Source organism: Cetorhinus maximus, chromosome 15 (genome assembly GCF_964194155.1).
Source record: "Cetorhinus maximus chromosome 15, sCetMax3.hap1.1, whole genome shotgun sequence".
Taxonomy (NCBI): Eukaryota; Metazoa; Chordata; class Chondrichthyes; order Lamniformes; family Cetorhinidae; genus Cetorhinus; species Cetorhinus maximus.
The window spans coordinates 74,895,808-74,922,572 of NC_135893.1; the positions used below are offsets into that span (position 1 = coordinate 74,895,808).

Here is a 26,765-nt window from a genome sequence, read left to right on the forward strand (position 1 = left end):
AAGGGGTGCCAATCAAGTGAGCTGCTTTGTCTTGGAGGGTGTCAAGCTTCTTGAGTGTTTTTGAAGCTGCACTCATCCAGACAAGTGGAGAGTATTCCATCACACTCCTGACTTGTGCCTTGTAGATGGTGGACAGGCTTTGGGAAGTCAGGAGGTGAGTTATTTGTCGCAGGATTCTTAGCCTCTGACTTGCTCTTGTAGCCACAGTATTTATATGGCTAGCCCAGTTCAGTGTCTGGTCAATGATAACCCCCAGGATGTTGATAGTGGGGGATTCAGTGATGGTAATGCCATTGAACATCAAGGGGTGATGGTTAGATTCTCTCCTGTTGGAGATGGTCATTGCCTGACACTTGTGTGGCCTGAAGGTTACTTGTCACTTGTCAGCCCAAGCCTGGATATTGTCCAGGTCTTGCTGCATTTGGACATGAGCTGCTTTAGTATCTGAGGAGTCGTGAATGATGCTGAACATTGTGCAATCATCAATGAACATCCACTCTTCTGACCTTATGATGGAAGGAAGGTCATTGATGAAGCAGCTGAAGATGGTTGGGCCTAAGACACTACCCTGAGGAACTCCTGCAGTATTGTCCTGAAACTGAGATGATTGACCTCCAACAACCACAACCATCTTCCTTTGTGCTAGGTATGACTCCAACCAGTGGAGAGATTTCCCCAACTCCCATTGACTCCAGTTTTGCTAGGATTCCTTGTTGCCACACTTGGTCAAATGCTACTTTGATGTCAAGGGCAGTCACTCACCTCACCTTGGGAGTTCAGCTCTTTTGCCCATGTTTGGACCAAGGCTGTAATATTCCTGGACATCTGCCCCTTTTATACCAATGCTAACTGTTACAGTTAACAGAGCTGTGCCAACCTTGTATACTTCTTTAGACTGCCCTTTATGACCTGCATCTTCTGCTGCCTGTGCCTTTTCTTTGAGCCAGCTCCTTTTGGCTGCCCTGCAAGTGTTTTTTCACTTTCTTGCAGAGATTTTTGTAATCCATTCCTTGATGGCCCATCTGCTTTGCACATCAGCACTCCTCTATCAGCTTCAGACATTTGGCTGTTCTCCAAGGCTTCTTGCCAGTCTCAGCTTTTGGGCATGCTTCATTCAATGCAGTTTTTATAGCAGATGAAAACCTTTCTAAAGTTGGTTCTACTTATCTGTTTGAAACCATCTCCCACTGTAAAACTCGTTCACATACCACTGGAGTCCTAGTGTGAACAATCTACCTGCCATTTGGGAGAGCTTCTTTAGACATGTTTCTGTCTCCACCACATGCCCTTAACCTTGGCCCATACAAGCTGATGGTCAGACCCACAACTTGTGCTAGTCAGGACTCTGGAATCAATACATTCTGCCCTGTTATGTGTTCTCATAAAAATATAATTAATCATATTTCTGTACTGTCCACTGAATGACATCCACATGTAGTGTTCTTTTTCACAATGCTGAAAACATGTACAACAGGTTTGTAGTCAGTTAGCCAATCCATCAACTTTTCTCCTCTGTGTCATTTCATTCACCCAAGCTGAATTTTCCATTGCACTAATGTGTTGCCTTCCTTCCTATTTTCGCATTAAAGTCTCCCATCAATCTCTCATGTTTGGAGATGGCTATTCTTTGCAAGACTGCATACACCTTCTCAACATCTTCTTCAGAAGATTTCACAGTTGGCATATATACTTGGATGAGGTTCACTACTCTTGGTTTAGCCTTAATTCGCATCATGAACTCTCTATTGTTAACTGGCTGCACAGGCATTTTTTTTATTCATTCATAGGATGCTGGCTAGGCCAGCATTTATTGCCCATCCCTAATTGCCCTCGAGAAGGTGGTGGTGAGCTGCCTTCTTGGACCACTGCAGACCATGTGGTGTAGATACACACACAGCGCTGTTAGGAAGGGAGTTCCAGGATTTTGACGCAGCGACAGTGAAGGAACAGCGATATATTTCCAAATCAAGATGGTGAGCAGCTTGGAGGGGAACTTGTAGGTGGTGGTGTTCCCATGTGTCTGCTGCCCTTGTCCTTTTAGATGGTAGCAGTCGTGGATTTAGAAGGTTCTGCCTAAGGAGCCTTGGTGAGTTCCTGCAGTGCTTCTTGTAGATGGTGCACACTGCTGCTACTGTTTGTTGGTGGTGGAGGGAATGTATGTTTGTGGAAGAGGTGCCAATCAAGTGGGTTCCTTTGTCCTGGATGCTGAGCGTTGTTGGAGCTGCACTCATCCAGGCAAGTGGAGAGTATTTCATCGCACTCCTGATTTGTGCCTTGTAGATGGTGGACTGGCTTTGGGGAGTCAGCATGATAGCACCCCACAGCTTTGGGAACACCAGAATTCCCAAACCATATCGGTGACCTTCGCCAGCAGAATAGTACAGGTTCCTTCAGTTACCCTGAACCTGGTTATCTAGTCTCAGCAATGCCCAGCACAGCAATGTTGAGTCTTTTGCATCCTACCTGGGTTTCTCAAGCTTGGTCCTTTGTTCTAACTTTTCAGATTCCTATGTTCAGGAGTCTGTGGCTGTCCCGGTTGACTTGACATCTGTCAGAGTCTGACCTACCTTGAGGGTTTGGGATCAGCCTCATTATTTACGCATCCATTGTCCCATGCCAGGTCAGGCCCTTCCTCAGTTGCATTTAGGGTTCCACCATCCCTGGGGGCCCTAGTCAATGGCAACCCACGAGTGTCTTCCTGACTTTGTACTTACACTTCATAGGGAGAGACAAATAATTATAGCTTGAGGGGCACCACTTCGCATCAAGCATGGCACCTCTAAAGTGCTAAAGTACTGCTCTACCCTTGCCACAGGCATGGGCTCCTGCACCTTCACTGCCATTAGAGTCTCAGTTGTACCCCCCATCAGCTTCACCACTGGAGATTTCAAGCACTTGTGAGGTAGGTGTCCCCATCAGCACTCGGGTACTCTCACATAGTTTGGCCAGTGGGTCGACACTGTTGCCCAGCATGTGGTCACTGCCTTGCCCTAGCAGCTACATGCAGCATACATGAGAGTTAAGTGCTGACGCATGTCGGTGGCAGTACCAGTCACCCAGATCAAAAACCCAGGTGTGACCACTGCTCTACCAAAGGTACTTATTTCATTAGCTGTAAAGCACTTTGGGAAGTTCTGGGGTTATGAAAGGTGCTATATAAATGCATGTTGCCCATTTGGAAGCTTTGCTTTCTACCTTGAGAAGGAAACTTTGCATTTAGTCGGTAGATTATGTATGGTTGACTTAACAGATAGTGGATACTTGAGCCAATCATGGTTTTTCTGCTTCACTGAGGTGTGGTGTTTCTGAAGTGTGCCACCTTTATAAAATATAGACATGTGCTAGCTACCAGAATTCTGCTGATATGAATTATGCTGGAAGCTAGTATACAACAATCAAGCCTTGAACATAAAACATCAGGATACCATTAAAGGAAAAAAGAACTTCTATTTCTAAACAACAAACACACCCTCAGGATTTCTCAGGGTGCTTTGAAAACAATGCAATTCTTCTGATTGGAGCTGCATATGTAAATAAACATGGAAGCCAGTTTGTAACCATCCAGCTCATATATTTTTGATAGTGTGTGACAGAGGAGAATGTTTGCCAAAGCATGGGAAAACCAGTTAGGCCACAGGGAGAATGCTTTGCTGTTCTTCAATTAAGTCCAATCTTTCACATTCATTAGACTAGGCAGCAAGGCCTCAGTTTAATATCTCATTTTAAAGTATTTTTAATTTATTCTTTCACAGGATTTTTTTTTTTATTCATTCATGGGATGTGGATGTTGCTGGCTAGGCCAGCATTTATTGCCCATCCCTAGTTGCCCTTGAGAAGGTGGTGGTGAGCTGCCTTCTTGAACCGCTGCAATCCACGTGGTTGTAGATACACCCGCAATGTTGTTAGGGAGGGAGTTCCAGGATTTTGACCCAGTGACTGTGAAGGAATGACGATATATTTCCAAGTCAGGATGATGAGGCTTGGAGGGGAACTTCCAGGTGGTGGTGTTCCCATGTGTCTGATGCCCTTGTTATTCTAGGTAGTAGAGGTCATGGGTTTGGAAGGTGCTGATGAAGAAGCCTCATTGGTGAATGGCTGCAGTGCATCTTGTAAGTGGAACACACTACCTTCGCTGTGTGTTGGTGGTGGAAGAGGTGAATGTTTAAGGTGGTGGATGGGGTGCCAATCAAACGGGTTACTTTGTCCTAGATTGTGTCAAGTTTATTGACTGTTGTTGGAGCTGGATTAATCCAGGAAAGCGGAGAGTATTCCATCATACTCCTTAATTGTGCCTGGTATAGGTGGACAGGCTTTGGGGAGTCAGGAGATGAGTAACTCACTGTAGAACCTTGCTCGTCCTGCTTTCTACCCTTAATGTCACCATTAGCACATTTCTTAGCTAATATCACCACCGTCAACGCCTCTTTGTCCTTTTGTCTATGACATCTTTTGGCAATCTCCACCTCTCACTGGCCCTCTATCCAGCTCTACCTCTCCCCACGCCCCCCCCCCCCCCCCCCCGCCTCCCTTAAACCAGCTTATATTTCACCTCTTTTCTATTTTTCCTTAGTTCTGTTGAAGAGTCATACGGACTCGAAATGTTAACTGTGTTCCTCTCCGCAGATGCTATCAGACCTGCTGAGTTTTTCCAGGTATTTTTGTTTTTGTTTTGGATTTCCAGCATCCACAGTTTTTTGCTTATATCCATATTGGCTTTGTGCAAGAGCACCTCAGCTAGTCTTATTCCCCCACTGTTTTCCCATATCCCTGTAATATTTTTCTTTCAGGTGCTATCGAATTCCCTTGTGAAAGCCACAATTGAATCTGCTCTTACTCTGTCCAAACCCCTTATGATTTTGAATACCCCTCAGTCACATCTCCTCTCAACCTTCTCTTCTCTAAGGAGAAAAGCTGCAGCTTCTCCAATCAATCCATATGGTTACCCCCATCCATCCCTCATCCCCTGGAACACTTCTCATAAGTCTTTTCTGCACCCTCTCCAAAAACTTCACATTCTTTTTAAAGTGCACTGCCCAGAATTAGTCACAATACTCCAGTTGAGGCTGAACTAATGTTTTATAAAGGTTCACCAAAACTTCCTTGCTTTTGTACTCCATGCCTCAATTTATAAAGACTAGGATCCTGTAAGCCTTTTTAACCACTTTCACAACCTGTCCTGCCACCTTCAATGATTTGTGTACAAATACCCACAGGTCCCTCTGCTCCTGCACCCCCCTTTAGAATTGTATTTCCCCCCTTCGTTCTTCCTACCAAAATGTATCACTTCAGAAAATTCAGACTTCTCCGCATGAAATTTCACCTGCCATGTGCCTGCCAATTCCACCAGCCTGTCTGTGTTCTCTTGAGGTCTTTCGCTAGCCTCCTCACAATTACCAATACTTACAAGTATTGTAGCATCTTCCAATTTTGAAATTGTAACCTGTAAACCCAAGTCTGGTCATTAATATAAATTAAGAAAAACAGTGGTTCCAGTACCAACCGCTGGGGAAACTCCACTATATACCTTCTTCCAGTCCAAAAAACAATTGTTCACTGCTACTCTGTGTTCCTTATCACTCAGCTAACTTCACATCCATGCTGTCACTGTCCCTTTTATTCCATGGGTTTTAACTTTGCTGACCAGCCTGTTATGTGGCACTTTATCAAATGTCTTCTGGAAATCCATATGCACCACATCAACTGTATTTCCTTCATCAACACTCTCTGTTATCTCATCAAAAAAAAAGTTAGTTAAATAAAATCTCTCAATTGCTGTATGAATCAATCCACATCAATAATTAATCCACACTTGTCCAAGTGACTGTTAATTTTGTACCATATTATCGTTTCTAAAAGGTTCCTCACCATTGAGGTTAAACGGACTGGCCTGTAGTTGCAGACCTTATCTTTACATCCATTTTTTGAACAGGGTTGTAATATTTGCAATTCTGCCAATCCTATTTGTTGAAGAACGTGCACTGGCACATTGCTGATTTGCACTATTTTCTGAACAATTTGGTATCATTTTTGTGCATAAAACCAAAACATTTTAAGTCGGTAAACAAAAGTTTGAACTGTGAGATTTACTAATCGTCAAATTATGGTTCAGCCTTCCTTAGCTCCTAGATCACTTCAGCTGTAATAATCCACTCCGGTGTCTGATGCTGTCTGAGAATGGTGCAAGTTAACCTGAAGCAGATCTCAAACAGCACTTAATTCTGCATCATGATCTTAATCCAAGTCTCTCCCTCGAGACATTGGATTCAGCACATCCCGAGAGAAGTGGTCAGGTGCTCTGAAAGCAGAATGCAATTACTTGGAAGGAGGCTTAAGAATGGTATAACTTTAATGAATCAAGGGTTGCAATTCCAATGTTTTATCTTTCTTTTTCCTTCACTTTGCACAAATGAAAGAGTTTATTCATGAGTATAAAGTTCAGCCATCGCACATCCACAATCAGCCATTCCACTGGGAAGATGTTTAATTTGTGACATTGTGATTTGTAGTCCTGCCTGGGGGTGGGGCATCAGGACATTGGAACAGCTACTCCAGTGGTATTAAACAAAAGGGGGAGACAAAATATCCTTGGACTTTAAGGCTCTGCCCCACCATAATTCCAATGAGAGTCCAGCAGAAGAGCTGGTGGCTTAGACCTGGAATCAGATTAATGGTTCCCAGTTTTAAGATGAAGACTCCTCTGGCCTTTGTTTGTGGTGGAACCTCTGCCTGCACATTCTGGAGCTGAGAGAAAAATTGCCATTTATTGTTGTGGGGCACACCAGGAGTGTCCAGTGTGACAGCTGTGACCTGACTCCCAAAGAGGACTGCTCAATTTGTTTCATGAATTCTTCCCGTACAAAAGAGATCATTAAAGGTTTGTTGTGCTTCCCTCTCAGAACTGGGCCTGACTCATGTCTCGGCCTGGGCACTAGGGTGGCAATTTTCAGCCTCTTATGCCAGGTCTAGTGCCTGAAATGCACCTTCAAGTCACAGACACCCACCTCTGGTCTTTAAATTGTCACCTCCTCTTAACCCCACATTCTTTTGAAGCAGTAGAGGTTACCAATGGGAAGGATCCTAGTGTAAATGCTGAGATCATTGATCCACAGATTTTTGGGGCTGAGTTCTCCCCAGTTGTCAGTTGGTGGAAGTCTGCAATTGCGTCTTACAAATCAAATAGGCCCTAGGCTCTCTTGCAAGTCACAACTCCAGGCAAATTGATCTCAGCTGAGATTGCATTATGGAGTGTCCTTACTGGCTTCAGCATCAACGAATTAGGAAGGGAGAGAAAAATTAGTCATTGTTGCTGATCATGATCAAGTGAGTCCTTTGGAAAATTCTTATGTGTGAATGCCAAGTGGAGTGAGGAACGGACCCAGTCTGTCATATTCGCTAAGTCCAAGAGCTTATTAACATTCAGGGCTGAAGTTTGATTTTGAGCTGGAGCAGAGCACAATCAGAGTGGTCAAAGAAAGACGGGCTTGCATTTATATAGAGTGTTTCATGACCACAGGACATCCCAAAGTACTTTGCAGCCAATTAAGTAGTTTTGATGCAAGGTCACTGTCATAACGCCGGTAAAGTGTCAGCTGATTTGCACACAGCAAGATCCCACAAAGAGTAATGAGTTAACAACCAGATAAGCTGCTGTGTAAATGTTGATTGAGGGATAAATGTTGGCCAGGCCACCAACCAAATTTCTCTAGTTCTTCTTGAAACAGTGCCTTAGGACTATTTACGTCCACCAGAGAACTCAGATGGGGTCTCTCCAGCGTTTTCTGTTTTTGTTTCAGATTTCCAGCATCTGCAGTATTTTGCTTTTAACCCAGCTGGGGCCTTGGATTAAAGTCACATCTGAAATTATGGCATGTCTGACAATATAGCACTTCCTCACTGTTAGCCTGGGTTTTGTGCTTAAGGGGGTAATTTTAACATATTGACCCACAGGAAGCAGGGGTCTGATAGAGCACAGGGAAGTGCAAAGATGAGATTCCCCAGCATGCGTGTGACATCACTGACAGGTTCTCCAGCCCGAAGCCAGCCTGACTGACAGGTTTGACTTCCAATCAGGTGGGGAGTAATGTAGAGGAGGCCCCGGGATTGGGTGGGGCACCTCATTGAGGGAGGGGGGGCAGGGAGAGAGGAGTTGTTGATGCTGTGACAGCGATTCAATCCTGGGGTGTGGTGGTGATCTAGGGGCCCTAGGAGAGTCTGATCACCTCAGTGGAAGCACAGAGTCTTGATCAGAGGCCTCAGGTGAAGGTGTCCAATCATGTAGGGGTTGGCCGGGCAGGCACATGGGATCCAGCAGGTAGGCTCATCTCCTGATCCAGTAACCCCCCATCTCGGTTTAGATGGCAGGCTTCCCATCCTGCCTCTGCTAAAATCGGAAGTAGACGAGTTGGAGTTAGGATTCACACTTTTTACTCCCACCCACCCACCCAACTTCCCTGCTTTTTGGATTTAAAATTCCCACTTGTGTCTTTGGAATGGGATCATGAGCACCAAACCATCTGGCTCAAAGGCAAGCACCTGCTGCTGAGCTAAAGCTGACACCAGAAAGTGTCAGCTCACATTGCCAATGTTCAGTATGTTAGTAATATTATTGCAACCATGTTCTGATCATTACATTCTGCCCATCTCTTTAGTTAATAATCATTATGTTATATTTAAATACAAACATGTTCTGTTATGAATTCAGAGAAGCAGAAACTAAAAGTTGCTGCCTCCATCACCTGTGCAGCTTCCTTATTAACACCTTAGCAAGTATCAAACCGAAATATTGCCGCATTGAATTTTTCTTGCCTACATTTGCGGTAATAACATTAGTAAAGCACTTTGATCCATGTACAGCCCTACAATACTATGACACAAATCTGAGTGATGTCAATCCTATAGGCTTCAGTCAGGATAACTTAATGCCGCAATATCAGTTTTACTCACCTGGACCCAAAAAACTGCATATGAGCCTTCAGTTCAGTAAAAATGTATCTTACAGGCAAAACATAGGAATTGATTTGATTATGCCTATGGGCCACATATACCTATAAAGAGTTGCCTTGCTTCATCTCAGATGAGGAGTAATTTCTTCACCCAGAGAGTGGTGGGCCTGTGGAATTCGTTACCACAGAAAGCAGTTGAGGCCAAAACATTGTATGTTTTCAAGAAGGAGTTAGATATAGCTCTTGGGGCGAAAGGGATCAAAGGGTGCAGGCTATTGAGTTGGATGGTCAGCCATGATCATAATGAATGGCAGAGCAGGCTCGAAGGGCCGAATGGCCTACTCCTGCTCCTAGTTTCTATCTAGCTCAGGAGCCAACTTTGTGCAGCATAGGGATGGACAACTTCTTGCAGATTTCACACTATGTATGGGTTTTGTCTGCTACAATAACAGGCGAGAATGGTGTTACATTTTCCCATCTTTCTCTCTTCTGTATTACAGGGCTGGATGAATGAAATCTATAACTATGACCCTGAGACCTACCATCCATCACTGACCTTTTCAGTCTATGTGACACTAGAGGGTACTGCACTGAAACTCTCATACCCACGGAGCAACATCTCCCGGCGTGCAACCTTTGATGAAGGCAGACATGATGTGGTATTCATCAGCCATCGATCCTGTGACCTAGCTGACAGCAAGGTGGGTGAGAACATTCTATGGAAAGCTCTGAACCTTCCTTGATCTCAGATAAAAGCAAAATGCTGCGGATGCTGGAAATCTGAAACAAAAACCGAAAATGCTGGGAAAACTCAGCAGATCTGACAGCATCTGTGAGAAAAAAAGGTTTTTTTTTCTCTCCACAGATGCTGTTAGACCTGCTGAGTTTTTCCAGCATTTTCTGTTTTTGTTTCCTTGATCTCATCCCATCAAAATGAGAGCCTCCATATCCCTAAAAGCCTGGTGCATATCTGATTCTTTTCTTGCAGCCTATCTTCAGCACTTGTTGAAGAACACAAAATACATTACGACTTGCATTTATAGAAGATGGAATTGGAAGTGTTACATTGAATGTGCATCACAGAAACAGGCTGCTCGGCCTAACTGCTCCATGCCACTGTTTGTGGTCCACATGAACTGCCTCTCACGCCTCTCCCGCTAACCCTATTGGCAAAACTCTTTCCCCTTTGTCCCTCATGCATTTATCTCCCTAAACCTCGGCACATTTCCACCCCTTCCTATTCTTTAAGATGCTCCTTTAAACCTACTTCTCTGACCAAGCTTTTGGTCATCTGTCCGAATGTTTCCTATGTGGCTCGGTGTCAAATGTCAAAGGTAAATCTGCAGTGAGTTCTTATGATCTTGAACGCAATGCTTGAAAGGGTGGCAGAAGCAGATTCAACAGTAACTTTCAAAGGCTGTTGGATGCATACTTGAAAAGGAACTGCTTCTGAGCTATGGAGTGTGGAGTGAGAGTATTGGAGTGGGACTACTTGGACAGTTCTTTCAAAAAGCATGATAGGGTAATTATGGAGAAAATAGTTTCATTTGTGAGGGGAACGATTACTAGGGGCTATGAAGAGAAGGTAGTCACGGATAAATTCAGGAAAAATACCTTTACCCCAAGGGTGGTAAGACTGCAGAACATGTACCACAAGGAAGAGAAAAAGTTTCAGGGCTGGGGGAGAAAGTGAGGGAGTAGGACTAGGTGAGCTGCAACTTGCAGGGAGTTGACATGGATACGACAGGTAAAATTGCCTCCTACTTTACTGTGACCATTCTATCTAGCTTCTGCTGAAATGAATCTATGCTATTTGCTTCAACTGCTCCTTTGGGCGGAATTTTACGCCCCCTCCCGCTGGCGGGATTTTCCATTCCCAACGAAGTCAATGGATTTTTGATTCATAGAGACATAGAGGTCTACAGCACAGGAAAAGGCCCTTCGGCCCGTCGAGTCTGCACCAGTCAAGCAAGTACCGAACTATTCTAATCCTATTTTCCAGCACTAGGCCCATAGCCTTGTATTCTATGGCATCATAAGTGCACATCCAAATACTTCTTAAACGTTATGAGGGTTTCTGTCTTTACCACCCTTTCAAGCAGTGAATTCCAGATTCCCACCACCCTCTGGGTGAAAAAGTTCTTCCTTACATCCCCTCTAAATCTCTTGCCCCTTACCTTAAATCTATGACCCCTGGTTATTGATCCCTCCACCAAAGGGAAAAGTTCCTTCCTGTCTACCCTATCTATGCCCCTCATAATTTTATACACCTCAACCATTTCCCACCTCAATCTCCTCTGCTCCAGGGAAAAAAACTCCAGTCTATCCAATCTCTCCTCATACCTAAAACTCTCCAGCCCAGGCAACATCCTGGTAAATCTCCTCTGCACTCTCTCTAGTGCAATCACATCCTTCCTATAATGTGGATTCCAGAACTGGACACAATACTCTAGCTGTGGCCTAACCAGTGTTTTATACAGTTCCAGCATATCCTCCCCGCTCTTATATTCTATGCCTCGGCTAATAAAGGCAAGTATCCCATATGCCTTCTCAACTACCTTATCTACCTCTCCCGCTTCCTTAAGGGACCGATGGACATGCACACCAAGGTCCCTCTAATCCTCGGCACTTCCCAGGGTCCTGCCATTCATCATGTATTCCCGTGCCTTGTTTGTCCTGCCCAAGTGCATCATCTCACACTTATCCGGATTAAACTCCATTTGCCACTGATCAGCCCATCTGACCAGCCCATCTATATCCACCTGTAATCTAAGGCTATCCTCCTCACTATTTGCCACCCCACCAATTTACTGATCAACCCTCCTACATTCAAGTCTAAATTGTTTATATAAACAAACAACAAGGGACCCAACACCAATCCCTGTGGAAACCCACTGGACACAGGCATCCAGTCACAAAAATGCCCCTCGACCATCACCTTCTGCTTCCTACCACGCAGCCAATTCTGGATCTAATTTGCCAAATTGCCTTGGATCACATGGGCTCTTACCTTCGTTATCAGCCTCCCATGCAGTACCTTATCAAAAGCCTCGCTGAAGTCCAAGTAGACTACGTCAAATGCATTGCCCTCATCTACACACCTGGTCATCGCTTTGAAAAATTCAATCAAATTGGTCAGATATGACCTCCCCTTAACAAAGCCATGCTAACTGTCCTTGATTAATCCCTGCCTCTCCAAGTGTAGATTAATTCTGTCCCTCAGAATTGCTTCCAATAGTTTCCCCGCCACTGAGGTTAGACTGACTGGCCTGTAGTTCCCTGGTTTATCCCTTCCCTCCTTCTTGAATAACGGTACCACATCAGCTGTCCTCCAGTCCTCTGGCACCTCTCCTGTGGCCAGAGAGGTATTGAAAATTATTGCCAGCGCCCCTGCTATCTCATCCCTTGCCTTACTCAACAGCCTGGGATACATTTCATCTGGGCCGGGAGAGTTATGTACTTTTAAGCCTGCCAAACTGCTTAGAACCTCCTCCCTTTCTATGCTAATTTATTTAATTATATCACAGTCCTTCTGCCTGATTTCCATACCCATGTTGTCCCTTTCACTTGTGAACACCGACACAATTTATTTAGAACCCTACCTACGTCTTCTGGCTTCACACACAAATTACCACTATGGTCCTTAATGGGCCCTACTCTTCCCCTAGTTATCCTCTTACTCTTAATGTACTTGTAAAATAACTTTGGATTTTCCTTTATTTTACCTGCCAATGTTTTTTCATGTCCCCTTTTTGCTCTCCTAATTTCCTTTTTAAGTTCCCCCCTACACATTCTATACTCCTCTCGGGCTTCTGATGTTTTGAGCCCTCAAGTATCTGCCATAAGCCTCCCTTTTTCTCTTTATCCAATCCTGTATATCCCTCGACATCCAGGGTTTCCTGGATTTGTTGGTCCCATCCTTTATCTTTACTGGAATATGTTGGCCCTGTACTCTCCCTATTTCCTTCTTGAATGAGTCTCACTGCTCTGACACGGATTTACCTAAAAGTAGCTGCTCCCAGTCCACTCTGGCCAAATCATATCTGATCTTATTGAAATCGGCCTTCCCCCAATTTAGAACTCTGATTCCTGGCCCATCCTTGTCCTTTTCCATAACAACCTTGAATCTAACGGAGTTATGATCATTATCTGCAAAATGCTTCCTCACTGATACCTCTGTCACTTGCCCAGCTTCATTCCCTAAAATTAAGTCCAGGACCGCCCCCTCTCTTGTAGGACCTGCTACGTTCTGGCTTAAAAAGCTCTCCTGGATGCATTTTAAGAATTGCGCTCCCTCTAAACCTATCACACTATGACTAACCTAATTAATGTTAGGGAAGTTGAAATCCCCCACAATTAATACCCTATTATTTTTACACTTCTCTGAAATTTGCCTACATATCTGCTCTTCTATTTCTCTCTGACTGTTTGGGGACCTATAGTACACTCCCAGCAATGTGATTGCTCCTTTTTTGTTTTTCAGTTCTACCCATATGGCTTCATTTGAGGAGCCTTCTAAGATGTCATCCCTCCTTACTGCTGCAATTGATTCCTTGATCAATATTGCAATACCCGCTCCTCTTTTACCTCCTTCCCTGTCTCGCCTGCAGACCCTATATCCTGGAATATTGAGCTGCCGATCCTGCCCATCTCTCAACCATGTCTCTGTGACATGGCATCTGCAATGGCATCATACTTCCATATGTTAATTTTTGCCCTCAACACATCTGCCTTATTCATCAGATTTCTTGCATTAAAATAAATACCATCCAACCTTGCCAAACTCCCTTGTGCCTTAACTGGCCTATAATTTCTATGCCTTCCACACTCACTTGCTCTCTCTTCTAATTATGGCTGTGCATCTCCCCCTGCTGAACCTCCTCTCAGGATCCCATCCCCCTGCCAAGTTAGTTTAAACCCTCCCCAACAACACTAGCAAACCTCCCCACAAGGATGTTGGTCCCATTCTAGTTCAGGTGCAACCCGTCTGCCTTGTACAGTGCCTTACAACCCACCACCCCCAGAAACGGTCCCAATGTCTCAGAAATCTAAAGCCCTCCCTCCTACACCATCTCTCCAGCCACACATTCACCTGGACTAACCACCTATTTCTATACTCACTAGCACGTGGCACCGGAAGTAATCCAGAGATTACTACATTTGAGATCCTGTTTTTTAATCTGCTTCCTAGCTCCCTAAATTCTGCTTGCAGGACCTCAGCCCTCTTTCTACCTATGTCATTGGTATTAATATGTGCCACGTTCTCTGTCTGTTTGCCCTCCCCCTTTAGAATGCCCTGCAGCTGTTCAGTGACAAATTGACCCTGGCACCAGGGAGGCAACATACCATCCTGGAGTCACGTCTATGGCTACAGAAATGCCTGTCTGTTCCCCTTACTATCACGCCTCCTACCACTATTGCTCTTCCCCTCTTTTTCCTCCCGCCATGTAGCTGAGCCACTCATGGTGCCATGAGCGTGGCTGCACTCCCCAGAGGAACTGTCACTCTCACCGTTTTCCAACACAGAAAAATGGTTCACAAGCGAGATGCACCTTGGGGATTTCCTGACTATCTTGCTTCTAAATGATGGTCACCCATTCCCTCTCTGTTTGCACTTCCGTAAGCTGTGGGGTGACCACGTCTAAAAACGCGCTATCCACGAAACTCTCAGCCTTGCTGGTGCACCTCAGTGACTCCAGCTGCCGCTCAAGCTCCGAAACTCGGAGCTCAAATAGCTGCAGCTGGTGGCACTTCCTGCACACATGGTCGGTCAGAGCACAAGGAGCGTCTAGGACTTCCCACATGTTGCAGGCAGTACATAACACGGGACTGAGCTGTCCTGCCATGCCTCTAATTGAAAAAAAAAACTTTAAGTTAAATACAGTAAAAAAAACATTTAATTATTTGTGTACTTTAAATAAAAACTAGAACTCCTACCTTTCCTTAACTTAATCTATTTTAAACTGGAGAAAAACTGGAGAAAAAACTGGAGAAAAACACTTACCCACTACTCACCAATCAGCTCTCACCTTTGTGCTGACTTTTTGAAGCTTCCCCCACTCGTGCTGGTTCTGATCTCTCCGCCGCTCTCTCGCGCTGTCTTGTGATGTCACTCTTGTTATTTTCAACAAGAACTGACTGCAGGACACTCTTCCCAGACTCGTTTGAATGGCTTGCTACATTTTACAGCCCCGCCCACACCGTGACAGGGCCATCAAATTCCACCCCTTGTCTTTACAAGTTTTACATTCTAATCACTCTCTGGATAAATAGGTTTCTCCTGCATTCCCTTTTGGATTCATCAGTGATCATCTTGTATTTGTGGTCCCTAGTTTTGGACTCTCCCACAAGGGGTTAGGACAATGGGAACTTCTTTATGTCTACCCTATCAAGCTCTTTCATAGCCCTTTCATTTCTAACAGGTGGCCCCTTAGCCAGAGAAAAGAGCCCAAGCCTATTCAATCTTTCTTGACAGTTGTAACATCTACATCCTGCCTCTATATCCATGTTATAACATGAAGACCAGAACAGTGCACAGTTCAGAAAGCACATTTCCCATTACTAATGGGTTTGGTTAATTTGCCAGAGCAATGGAGTGGGCATTGGATTTAGACCATGGTTTCCTGCATTGCAACAGTGAGTACACTTCGAAAGTACTTCACTGGCTGTAAAGTGCTTTGGGACATCCTGAGGCCATGAGAGGCACTATCCAAATGTAATTTTTCTTTTTCCTTTTTACTATGGACCGTTATGCTTACTGGCCTCAAAGGTGAAAAGATCTCCCAAGTCCTTAATTCCGTGAATGGTGTTGAAACCTGTTGGATCTTGGCACACAGCAGTGTAGTGGAGAGTCCACCATTGTCCCAACCATTTGTTGCGTATGTTGGGAGAGGCTGCATAGAATCTGCAGATGTGTCTGATGCTTGGCTCACTTCCTTCCCTTCATTGCGGGACCCCTGAGATCATCATCCAATTGTTCTGTACCAGGTGCTGACATGCTGTACACCCCTATCCAGCCACATGAGGCTCCATGTCTACATGTGCCTCTTCTAATATCCTTGTGTTTTGTGCCTCACTCTTTGGGTCAGTTCCACATTTTACACTATCCGTAATCCCCCACCCCCCCTTGAACAAGTGGCACTGGGTTGTTGAGAGAATAATGGGGCAGTCTATACCATCAGTACTCCCAGCAGGGCAGTGTGTGTGATCAGTACTCCCAGAGGGGCAGTGTGTGTGATCAGTACTCCCAGAGGGGCAGTGTGTGCCATCAGTACTCCCAGAGGGGCAGTGTGTGCCATCAGTACTCCCAGAGGGGCAGTGTGTGTGATCAGTACTCCCAGAGGGGCAGTGTGTGCCATCAGTACTCCCAAAGGGGCAGTGTGCGCCATCAGTACTCCCAGAGGGGCAGTGTGTGTAATCAGTACACCCAGAGGTGCAGTGTGTGCCATCAGTACACCCAGAGGGGCAGTGTGTGTCATCATTACTCTCAGAGGGGCAGTGTGTGTCATCAGTACACCCAGAGGGGCAGTGTGTGCCATCAGTACTCCCAAAGGGGCAGTGTGCGCCATCAGTACTCCCAGAGGGGCAGTGTGTGTAATCAGTACACCCAGAGGGGCAGTGTGTGCCATCAGTACACCCAGAGGGGCAGTGTGTGTCATCAGTACTCTCAGAGGGGCAGTGTGTGTCATCAGTACACCCAGAGGGGCAGTGTGTGCCATCAGTACTCCCAGAGGGGCAGTGTGTATCATCAGTACTCCCAGAGGGGCAGTGTGTGTCATCAGTACTCCCAGAGGGGCAGTGTGTGCCATCAGTACTCCCAGAGGGGCAGTGTGTACCATCAGTACTCCCAGAGGGGCAGTGTGTGTCATCAGTACTCCCAGAGGGGCAGTGTGTGCCATCAGTACTCCCAGAGGGGCAGTGTATGTCATCAGTGCTCCCAGAGGGGCAGTGTGTGTCATCAGTACTCCCAGAGGGGCAGTGTGTGTCATCAGTGCTCCCAGAGGGGCAGTGTGTGTCATCAGTGCTCCCAGAGGGGCAGTGTGTGTCATCAGTACTCCCAGAGGGGCAGTGTGTCTCATCAGTACTCATAGAGGTAGGGGGGACTCCAGAGTCTAGTTCTGCAGCCTTCAACTGAATGGTGTCCTGGGGAAACAGTTAATCTGGTTGGCCTCCGGCAGCATCAGCAATTTGGTGGATGGCTTATGAGGAAACTGGTGGTGAATTCATAGAAAAATTAAGTAAGAAAAGGTATATGTTCTCACAAACCTACTGAAGGCAGATAACTTGCAAATTTCCTATACCAGCTGCCAGGCTAGAGGTGTTGCTAATTTTTTTGTCTTAATCTCCTCTTCATGTTGTGCCAAACATTGGACTTTTGCACGTCCTCCCCTAGTGGTCTGGCACTTACTGGCATTGTGAGCGGTCTGGAAGAATTCATATCGTTAATTAGTCTGCAGCCCCCTGCAGTCACAGTCACTTAGGATTCAATGAATGGATGATAGCAATGGTAGACATAAAGGAGCAAGGACCGAGGATTGGAAGCTTCAATGTCCCCGTGTGCATTATGCGTGGTAAGACACATGACATGATTAATGTTATGTAGTATTGCTTCTAGGACAAGGAACATGGTTCTGTGTGAAACCCCAAAGGGCACAACATAGCTATTGTGCTAGGGAATAGCCACGTGTTTCTCTATAGTTCAGTTAACCGTCCTGCTGTTCATCTGAAAAAACTCTTACCTTTGCTGACCTGGTGATGCTATCAAGCTTCTTTTGGCACTGCAATGGGATCCTTGGAGTTCTGGATGTTCCACTGCCAGCCCAGTCAACTCCTTCCCCCCGGTCTGTGCTGCTGAGTGTGAAGGTTGGTACCACAGCTATTGCATCCCCGCTGCTCTTTAATTTGGAACAGCAGCACTTCCGCATCAGCCTCAGACACATTAAAGGTTACACCAGTCATTTCAGTGCCTATTCCAGGAATCTTCTCAGACTTTGAACAGCTTTCAATTATTTAAATGCGAAATTATGCTTGTCCTGCCCACTTCCTGCAAGGATACATTCCTCAGAGAATGTGATAAGTTTAGTTTGCTGCCACTGGCAATGTGTGAACTGTGTATGACAAGCTGGCTATGTGCAGCTCCAACAACACTCCAGAAGCTCAACACCATCCAGGACAAAGCAGCCCAATTGATTGGCACCCCATCCACCACCTTCATTCACTCCCTTCACCACCAATGCACAGTAGCAGCAGTGTGTGCCATCTACAAGATGCACTGCAGGAACTCACCAAGGCTCCTTAGATAGCAAATTCCAAACCCATGACCTCTACCATCTAGAAGGACAAGAGCAGCAGATACATGGGAACACCGTCACATGCAAGTTTCCCTTCAAACCATTCACCATCCTGACTTGGAACTATATCATCATTCCTTCAATGTCACTGGGTCAAAATCCTGGAACTCCCTTCCTAATGCACAATGGGTATACCTACACCACATGGGCCCCTGCAGTTCAAGAAGGCAACTCACCACCACCTTCCTAAGGGCAATTAGGGATGGGAAATAAATGCTGGTGTAGCCAGTGACGATCAAATCTCATTAACGAATAAACAGAAAACTGGCGCAATAACTAGAAGGACAAGGGCAGCAGACACATGGGAACACCGCCACCTGGAAATTCCCGTCCAAGTCACTCACCATCCTGACTTGGGAATATATCGCCGTTCCTTCACTCTGGCTGGGTCAAAATCCTGGAACTTTCTTCCTAACTGCACTGTGGGTGTACCTACACCACAAGGACTGCAGCGGCTCAAGAAGGCAGCTCACCACCACCTTCTAAAGGGCAACTAGGGATGGGCAATAAATGCTGGCCTAGCCAGCAAAGCCCACATCCCGTGAATGAATTTTTAAAAAAATTTTAAAATACAACATTAAGCACGATGTAAAAGCAACTTAGAGGACATGAGCATGGATGTTATTCACCTCAAGTAAAGCTAGGAAAGACAGCTTTACTTTCTGTGTGATCGATATGAGGAATCAATGTCTGCTGCCCACTCCCAATAAAAGCAGCTAGTGCCATGTAGATCAACTCCTGTAACAAAGAGCTGGCTGAATGTATGCTTAGGAAGAACACTGAGAGCCATGAGGAAACACCCAATAGAGATGGGGAACAATTATCATGTAGAATAGCATTGATGCCTTTAAGGAAAAACTAAATAAGTACATGAGGGACAAAGGAATAGGAGACAAGATGAGATGAAGCAGGGAAGGGGCTTATTTGAAGCATTAACATGGCCATGGACAAGTTGTGCCAGTTGGCTTGTTTCTGTGCTTTGAATTCTATGTAAGATGAGAGCACTGAAATAATTGGCATGATTCTGAAGTTTTGTTTCATTTATCTTGAAGGGTGGAGAGAAAGTTTGCCAAACGTTTCTTCAGGAAATGAAACGATTTGAGCAGAGTGAATGATGGTGGCAGAGGAATGGGCTTGATGAACTAAATGGTCTTTTGTATGTGCTTGCGCATTTTTAAAACTTCTTATTTTTTTCTGCAGGTTTTTCTTGTCCCACCAGGCCTGGCAAAGAAAAGGATGTGGAATAAGAAGTATCCCATCTGCATTTTCCTCAGAGAGACTGCAACCCACAAGTTCAAATGCTCGGGAGACAGAGAGTTGAAGACAGACATGGACACTGAAGAGCAAAGGGAGAGGTCAGAAATCACAAAACAAGCCCCGACACCAGAGGTCCTCCTCAGACATCCTGTGGAAGGTGGGGAAAATGCACTCTTTCTTTTTGGAAGAACAGGAAGGGAAAAAGAAGAATGGTTTAGATATTTCCTGCTGGCTTCCAGAATGCAGTCAGAGGACACACAGAACCTCAGCAGGGATGGAGGAAAAGCTGGTAATAAAACTTGTATTGATGCTGATCTGAGCAGTAACAGGAATTCCTGATCAGACCACACCTGGAGTAACCATGAAAACCTGGGCACCACACCTTAGGATGGATATATTGTTCTTGGAGGGACTGCCACATAGATTTGAATTTAACCAGTATTATAATTATGATAAACTTCAGTAAAGTGTACTAATGCATAAGTCACACCCATAATTTGATGCTCGCCCCATCCATAAAGACCTCTCAGGCCTGTTAAAATTATGAAGTTTATAAGATTGTTATGTTTTGAAGCTGTGTGTTTAATTTAAGGTAAAACGGAAGAGGTCAGATTACCTGTTCTGAAGTCTGCTTGACAACAGGCCTGGGGCAGTTAAAGATCAAATGAAGGCCCATATTGTGATATTGGGGTGATGGTATAAGGTGTTGGAAACAATGGCAGCAGTCTCTGAATTCACAATGAGTAGACTCAGAGTCTTCCAAAGTCCCAGAAAGGTGTTGAAAGTATTGGGTTGTAAACAATTGTGCTGTAAATTTTGCATTTACTTCTAAGATGAAAGCGAGCTGGGGTCAAATATATCTCATCAGCATTTCTACCAAGCAAAAAGGTTAATGTGTTTCATGTTCCCATGGGGTAGAGTGCAGAGGAAGCATATTTGAGATCAGGTTACAGGCTTCCCTAGAAATCAATGAATTTCACAGACAGACAGCAGTTTTGTGGGGTTAGCATAAGAAAGAGTCTGCTTGGCTTTGCAAACTAGCAAAGCCAGATGCCAGTGGGAGACAGTTGAAGAGATGCATCCCACAGCCATCTAAGGATTCCAGGAGATTTGTCCTGGTGTAGCCAGAGGGTGAGAATCATCAGTACAGGCACTGGCATTGGATTTAAGAAACTCCCTGAAATCTAAGGGAAGCATCAGGAGGCAGTCACTCAAAGTTAATACTCAGCAAAACATGAAAATGCAAACGCATTGGAAGCTGGGAATAACTGTGGACTATTTGCTATAAGGACTGTAATTCTGTGGAGAGTGCAGTGCGTGATAAGTATAAAAGGGGAATGTTCCTTTCTGTATTTAAAGAATAAGCTGTCTACAAATCTGGTGTTTACTGAATAGTGTTTTAGTCATTTGTTACAGCAAAAGTTTTAAAACTTTTTACAACAGGGAAGTGGCTGGTGAGTGGGTCAAGCCAAATTGTTCTTGCAGAGAGCCAGCATAGACTTGATTGGCCAAATAGTCTCCTTCTGTACTCTAACCATTCCATGATTCTATGATTCAATGTCATTCTTTCCATGGTTAACTGCAAGTTCAACTTTCTTTTCAAACATCACTAGTCTCTCCAGGGATCGTAACAAATTGGGGGCTCTTGCAGAACTTTGAATCCACAGGCTGAGACAAGTACATTGGGTTTGGCCAGAGTTTAAACAAACAAGATTTCACAGCAAGTTCTGCTGTGTTTATTGAAAAGTTAAAGTGGCTTTGTCCATTGCTTAAGCTCCTGTTGAAAGAGAGGACTTGTCTTTGGGCACCTTGCAACAGTTAACAAAGGTTAACTTGAAGACGATAGCAGAGAAGTTGGAAATAGAGTTAGTAGTAGGTGCTAAGAACATGTAGATAGTTGAGGTATTGGCTCAACATTTGAACCTTGAGGAAGAAAATAGTAATCCAGACAAAACACAGATTGAGTTGGTTAGGATTCGGTTACAAATGAAGCAAGTAGAATTGGAAAGAGGTAGAGAAAAGCAAAAAGCTGAGTTTGAGAAAGAAAGGAAAATGCAAAAACTTAAATAGAATGGCGAATGAAAAAAAGGGAAAGCCTTGAATTGCAAAGAGAGAGGGATTGCGGAAAATTGGAACTGGACAGAGAAAGGCTTTGATTGTAAGAACATGTTGCAGCAGAAAAATTTGACAATGGGTCAGGTTTAAATCCGGTTTTCATTTGGCAAGGAATATTTGCCTAGTGTCTAAATTCAGTGAGGAAGGAATTAAAGTGTATTTCATCTCATTTGAGAAAATTGCTGCGAAGTTAAAATGGCCACAAGAAATTTGAACAATTTTATTACAAAGTGTTTGGGTAGTAAAAGCATTGGAGGTTTATTCGACTCTTTCTGATGAACCATCTGCAGACTATGATACAGTTAAGACTGCTGTGCTTAATGCATCCAAAATGGTTCCATAAATTTAGAGATAAAAATATAGAAACTTAAGGAAGAAACAGAATCAGGCTTTCATGGAAATTGTGGAAAAAGAGATTATCTTTGATCAATGGTATAGGGCCATGAAGATTGAGCAAGATTTTGAAAACCTTAGAGAGGTATTGTTACTGGAAGAACACCTTTAGGAATTAAGTCCCAGCTAGAAGACGGAAAATGGTTATAGGGGAGACAGTCTCTAGTTGAAGAGACGCATCCACAGCCATCTAAAATTTCCGGGAGATTCATTCCAGTGTGGCCTGAGGGGAGGAATCATTGGGGTAGGTTTTAGGTTGGATTTAGGAAATTCTCCAAATACTAAGGGAAGCATCTGGAGGCAGTCACTCAAAGATACTACTGGGTGAAACAGGAAAATGGGGACCCGTTGGAAGCTGGGAATAAGTGTGGACTGTTTGCTTTTAAGGACTGTAATTCAGTAGAGAGTACGATGTGTGATAAGTGTAAAAGGGGAACACTCCTCTCTGTAGTTTAAAGTGTAAGTTGCTTACGAAAAAAAAATAGTGTTTAGTGATTAGTGTTTTTAGTCATTTGTTACAGTAGAAGTTTTAAAATGTGAAATCTTAATGTGTCATTCATTCAGCTGTTAACTAGAAGTTTAAATTTCTTTTTAAATGTTATCGGACTCTACAGGGATCGTAGCACACCTCTATGTTTAGCAGATAGACAAACATGCAAAGCTGCAGATTGAATATTAGTATTTACAGTACTTAAAACTGCTTCAAAGTTAAATATTTGATACATTTTGGTCATATTATAGTGTAAAATACTCTGAGATAAAAATATTGTTGAAGTTTAAAGTTGCAGCCAGGTATTGGACAATCCCTGCAGAAGGGCTGGTGTTTGGAGCCATGGCAACAGCCTGTGGCCTAGTGCAAAAATGCGACTAACTGAAGCAGCAAGGTAAATACTGTGAGGAAAATAGGAACAAGAAGACATTGCCTTAATCCCTAAAGACTTAAAAATTTACATTTTTTGAGGGCAGTTAGTCATAATTACTAGAGGAGAATGTTTCCAATGCCTTTACAATTATATTTTGCTTGGTTGATAATGTAGCTCTGAATATTTTATTTATCATAAGGAAAGTAAGAGGTTATAAGCAGTCAGTACATCTAGAGAAGATCTTCCTTTCTGGCACTCCTGATGCACACCAGTTAGGCAATTTTGACTTTAGAAAATGTTCCTTTGACTTCAATAAAAATGAGTATCGGGAGAGCTGGTTTACTCCCAAAATTAAAATGACACCATAAGACTGCAACTTGGGAAACTGAGCAACTTGAAGCTTATTGTTTTTGTCCGCTTAAACTTTCCAATTTATCTTACAGATCTTACACAGAATCCTGGCTCCAGCCCATTGGGGAGATTGGTTTACAGCAACAGCAGCAGCAGAGACAGTACAGAAGACCTGTCTTCTCTTTTTAAAACCAAGGACTTGGCTGGTAACATCAGGCAAAAGATTCAGCTGGATTACAACACATACATGTCGAAGTTCACTGTCTCTGACAACTCCAGCCCTTTGCTGAGCCCCGAGCACAGCACCACCAGCAGCCCCACCAAAAACCAGGTAAGGTAAACTAAACTACTGGATACATGGGCTTGTGAAGAAGCTAAGCAATCAACATATTAATAACAGGCCCATTAAGTTCTGTAAGCCAAGAGACAATGGGAAGTACTTTTTCACCTCACTGCTGTGCCAGTGTGATATTTCAGATCCTGTCACAATGGCCCTTGTCAGAAGGTCTGCCAAATTATTGTCAAGTGACTTTTGTACAAAACAAGTCTGCATGTTGATTATAAATGTCACTCATTTCTATATCAAGAAAATTAAAACAAGCATTTGCAGTGATAGTTTAAAATCTTCTAAAGCATATTCCCCTCATCCACATTCCTCCCTATATTTTATTGTCCACAAGCACCAGGAATTTTTATATTGCTGCTTTAGCCTTAATTTCATTGTAAATAAACCTTAAGACATGTTTAAAATGTTTGTAAGAGATACATATACGTGTGCCGTTTTGTTAGCGGATGTACCTGTTTATGCATTCAAGTTATTTTTCTCTTCCTCCTTGCATGGATCTTCCCAGGTCTTATACCAATTGCAGGAGAGAAGGCATTAATGGCTTTAAACCTGCTTTTAGCTCTTGACTGATCATCTTCTTAAGCCAGCCACTAGAAGAAGTTAACTCACTCTTCTATTTTCCCTTGCTCAATAGAAATATCCCCTGTTTCTATGCAGATCACCCAAAACAATGGAGTGAAATTTAATGCCCGCCCCACCCCACCCCCAAAACCGATAGGTTTGAGGTCAGGTGGGGTGGCAAACTTTTAAAATCCTCAGCACAATCCCAATCTGCCCCCAACCCACTCACATCTGGTGGATCAGAGACAGGCAGTCAACCTGCTCCCATGAGGCATGTTGGCAGATTTTAACAAGGCTGTCAACCTTGGACTTAACCTGTTTCAGATGTCTCGGGAAACCTGACAGCTAAAGGGAGGTTAGGACAAATTTGGGAAGAAGGTAATTGCCTTTCCAGCACTGCTTGTGGGCCAGGAGGATCATGAGTGCTTTCTCCCAGGCCCCCAAGCTTATTTTCTTCCCTTGGATCAGACCTCCCTTCATCAAATCCCCACCACCACTCCCTGCCCCCAAACCACACAGAGATCAACCTTCTGAGCACACATCACTGTCTATGTCCTAATCTCTAGAATTTCCTCCATAATCCTCGCCGCCTCTCTATCTCTCTCTTCTCCTTTGAGTTATTTTTTAAAAACACCTCTTTGACCAAGTTATCAGTCACCAGCTCTATTGTCTCTTTCTTTGGCTTGATGCCAACTTGTTTGTCAGATGATGCTCTTATGAAGCACGTTTGGATGCCGTTGTTGGATGCTCAATATAAAGACAACCAGTTACTGTTGCTGTAGAGGGACTCGTAGACTGATCTGACCTACCACAAAATGAATGCTGCTTCTATGGCCTTTTAGTATCTTTATGCAAGCCAATGAGCAGTTAATCTTTATGCCAGGAGGGTCAGGGAGATATTATGGGTTACCATAATCTCTACAATGAGAGGAGTCCACTTAAACTCAACTGTCCTCAGTATCCCATTGGATGCCAACCCAGGGTTCAGAGCTGGAGTTCCAGGTTCCAGTCTCCAATGAATGGGACTATATGGAGTGGGTTCAAACCCTGAACCTTCTTCTCACTAAGAAAGAATAGCTGAGTTCAAATATCAATAATAATGCTGTCTGATATGCAGGATTCACTTTAATATTAGAGGTACCAGACCATGAAAGCTAATAATGTCATTATTAGTTCCTTTTTTCTAAGACTACTGCAGGTTGCTAGGTTTTTTGGATTATTGCCTAGCAACCACTGGAAAATGATAATAAAGCACTCTGAAGCAAGCTCAAGAGAATTAATTGTAGTAAACCAATGATGAGAAGTACAATTAGCTTGAGGCAATCATGGGCTAATAATCTACTATGCTCCAAACATAGCACCTTATTAAGAGAGACCTTTTAATATAGTGCACATCTGGGAATGTAGGAGGATAGGAACAGAAGTAGACCATTCGCCCCTTGAAAAACCTGCCGTCATATTCCAAATGCATTTGGTTAACAGAAATCTATCAATCTCAGATTTAAAATTAACAATTGAATGAACATCAACTGCTGTTTGCAGAGGAAAGTTTCAATCTTCCACCACCCTTTGTGTGTAGAAGCATTGCCTAACTTCACTTCTGAAAGGTCTGTCTCTACTTTTTAAGCCAAGTGCCCTGGTCCTAGATTCCTCCAATAGCAGATATTGTTTTTCTCCATCTATCTTATCCACCATCATGTCTTAAAAACTTAATTCAAATCACACATCTTCTAAATTCTAGGGAATACAACCATAATTTGTGTAGTTGCTCCTTATAGTTTAATCCTTGGAGTCCACGTATCATTCTGGTGAATCTATGCTGCATTCCCTTGAAGGAGAATATATCCTCCCTTGCTCAGAACTGAACAAAGTACATCAGGTGTGGTCTAACCAGGAATTGGTATCACTAAAGCATGACTTCTATCTCCTTGTATTCTAATTCTTAAAATATAAAGATTAACCTTCCATTAGCCTTTTTGATTATTCTCTGTACCTGTTGATGACATTTTAATGATCTATGTACATATGGACACCTAAGGCCAGAGCCTTCTGCCCCCACAGGAGGTGAGGAAGGAGGTGGGCGGATCTGAGAATTTGGCAGGTTGGTGTTGGGACCGATACCTGATGCCTTCCCACCTCCACAGGGAGTAAGTTTTGGGCAGGAAGTCCCATGGTCCACCTTCCCACACCACCTCCACTTGAGGCCTTGAGTAGCCAGTTAACCATCAGTTATGGGTCTCTTCCCACTTCCGCTGCAACCTTCCCAGTTCCAGACGGGCCTGTCGATATGCGGCCTGTGCGACTGTTAAAACTGCGGATTGCATGTCAGCTGGAGGAGAGGTTGGTGTCTTGATCTGCTCTAATCTGTGCATGATCGAGGGCATGGACTTGGGGCAGGGGGGTGGCCACTGACAGTCACCCCCTGCTCTTGCTACTGACCCCCATAGACCTCCACTCTCCTCGTGATCCCCACCCCATGAGATCACCCTAACAGCACTTACCATTTCCCTTGGTCGCTCCGCAATCCTGGGATTCCAGGGGAATGTTGTTCCAGTAGCAACCACGGCTTCCTTCGTGGCACAGCCGA

General features: G+C 44.1%; 1 protein-coding gene across 3 annotated transcripts in view; it reads left to right on the forward strand.

Annotated features, from left to right (window-relative positions):
- The window catches only part of tex2l (testis expressed 2, like), a 134,821-nt gene that overhangs the window by 58,263 nt on the left and 49,793 nt on the right, over positions 1-26,765 (forward strand). For 2 of the 3 annotated variants that reach the window (XM_078558666.1, XM_078558668.1), the window contains exons 3-5: positions 9,443-9,643; positions 19,493-19,838; positions 23,364-23,602. In XM_078558666.1, the coding sequence (XP_078414792.1) occupies positions 9,443-9,643; positions 19,493-19,838; positions 23,364-23,602 (786 nt within the window). The remainder of the gene's footprint in view (positions 1-9,442; positions 9,644-19,492; positions 19,839-23,363; positions 23,603-26,765) is intronic. The other variant, XM_078558667.1, reaches the window with a different exon arrangement.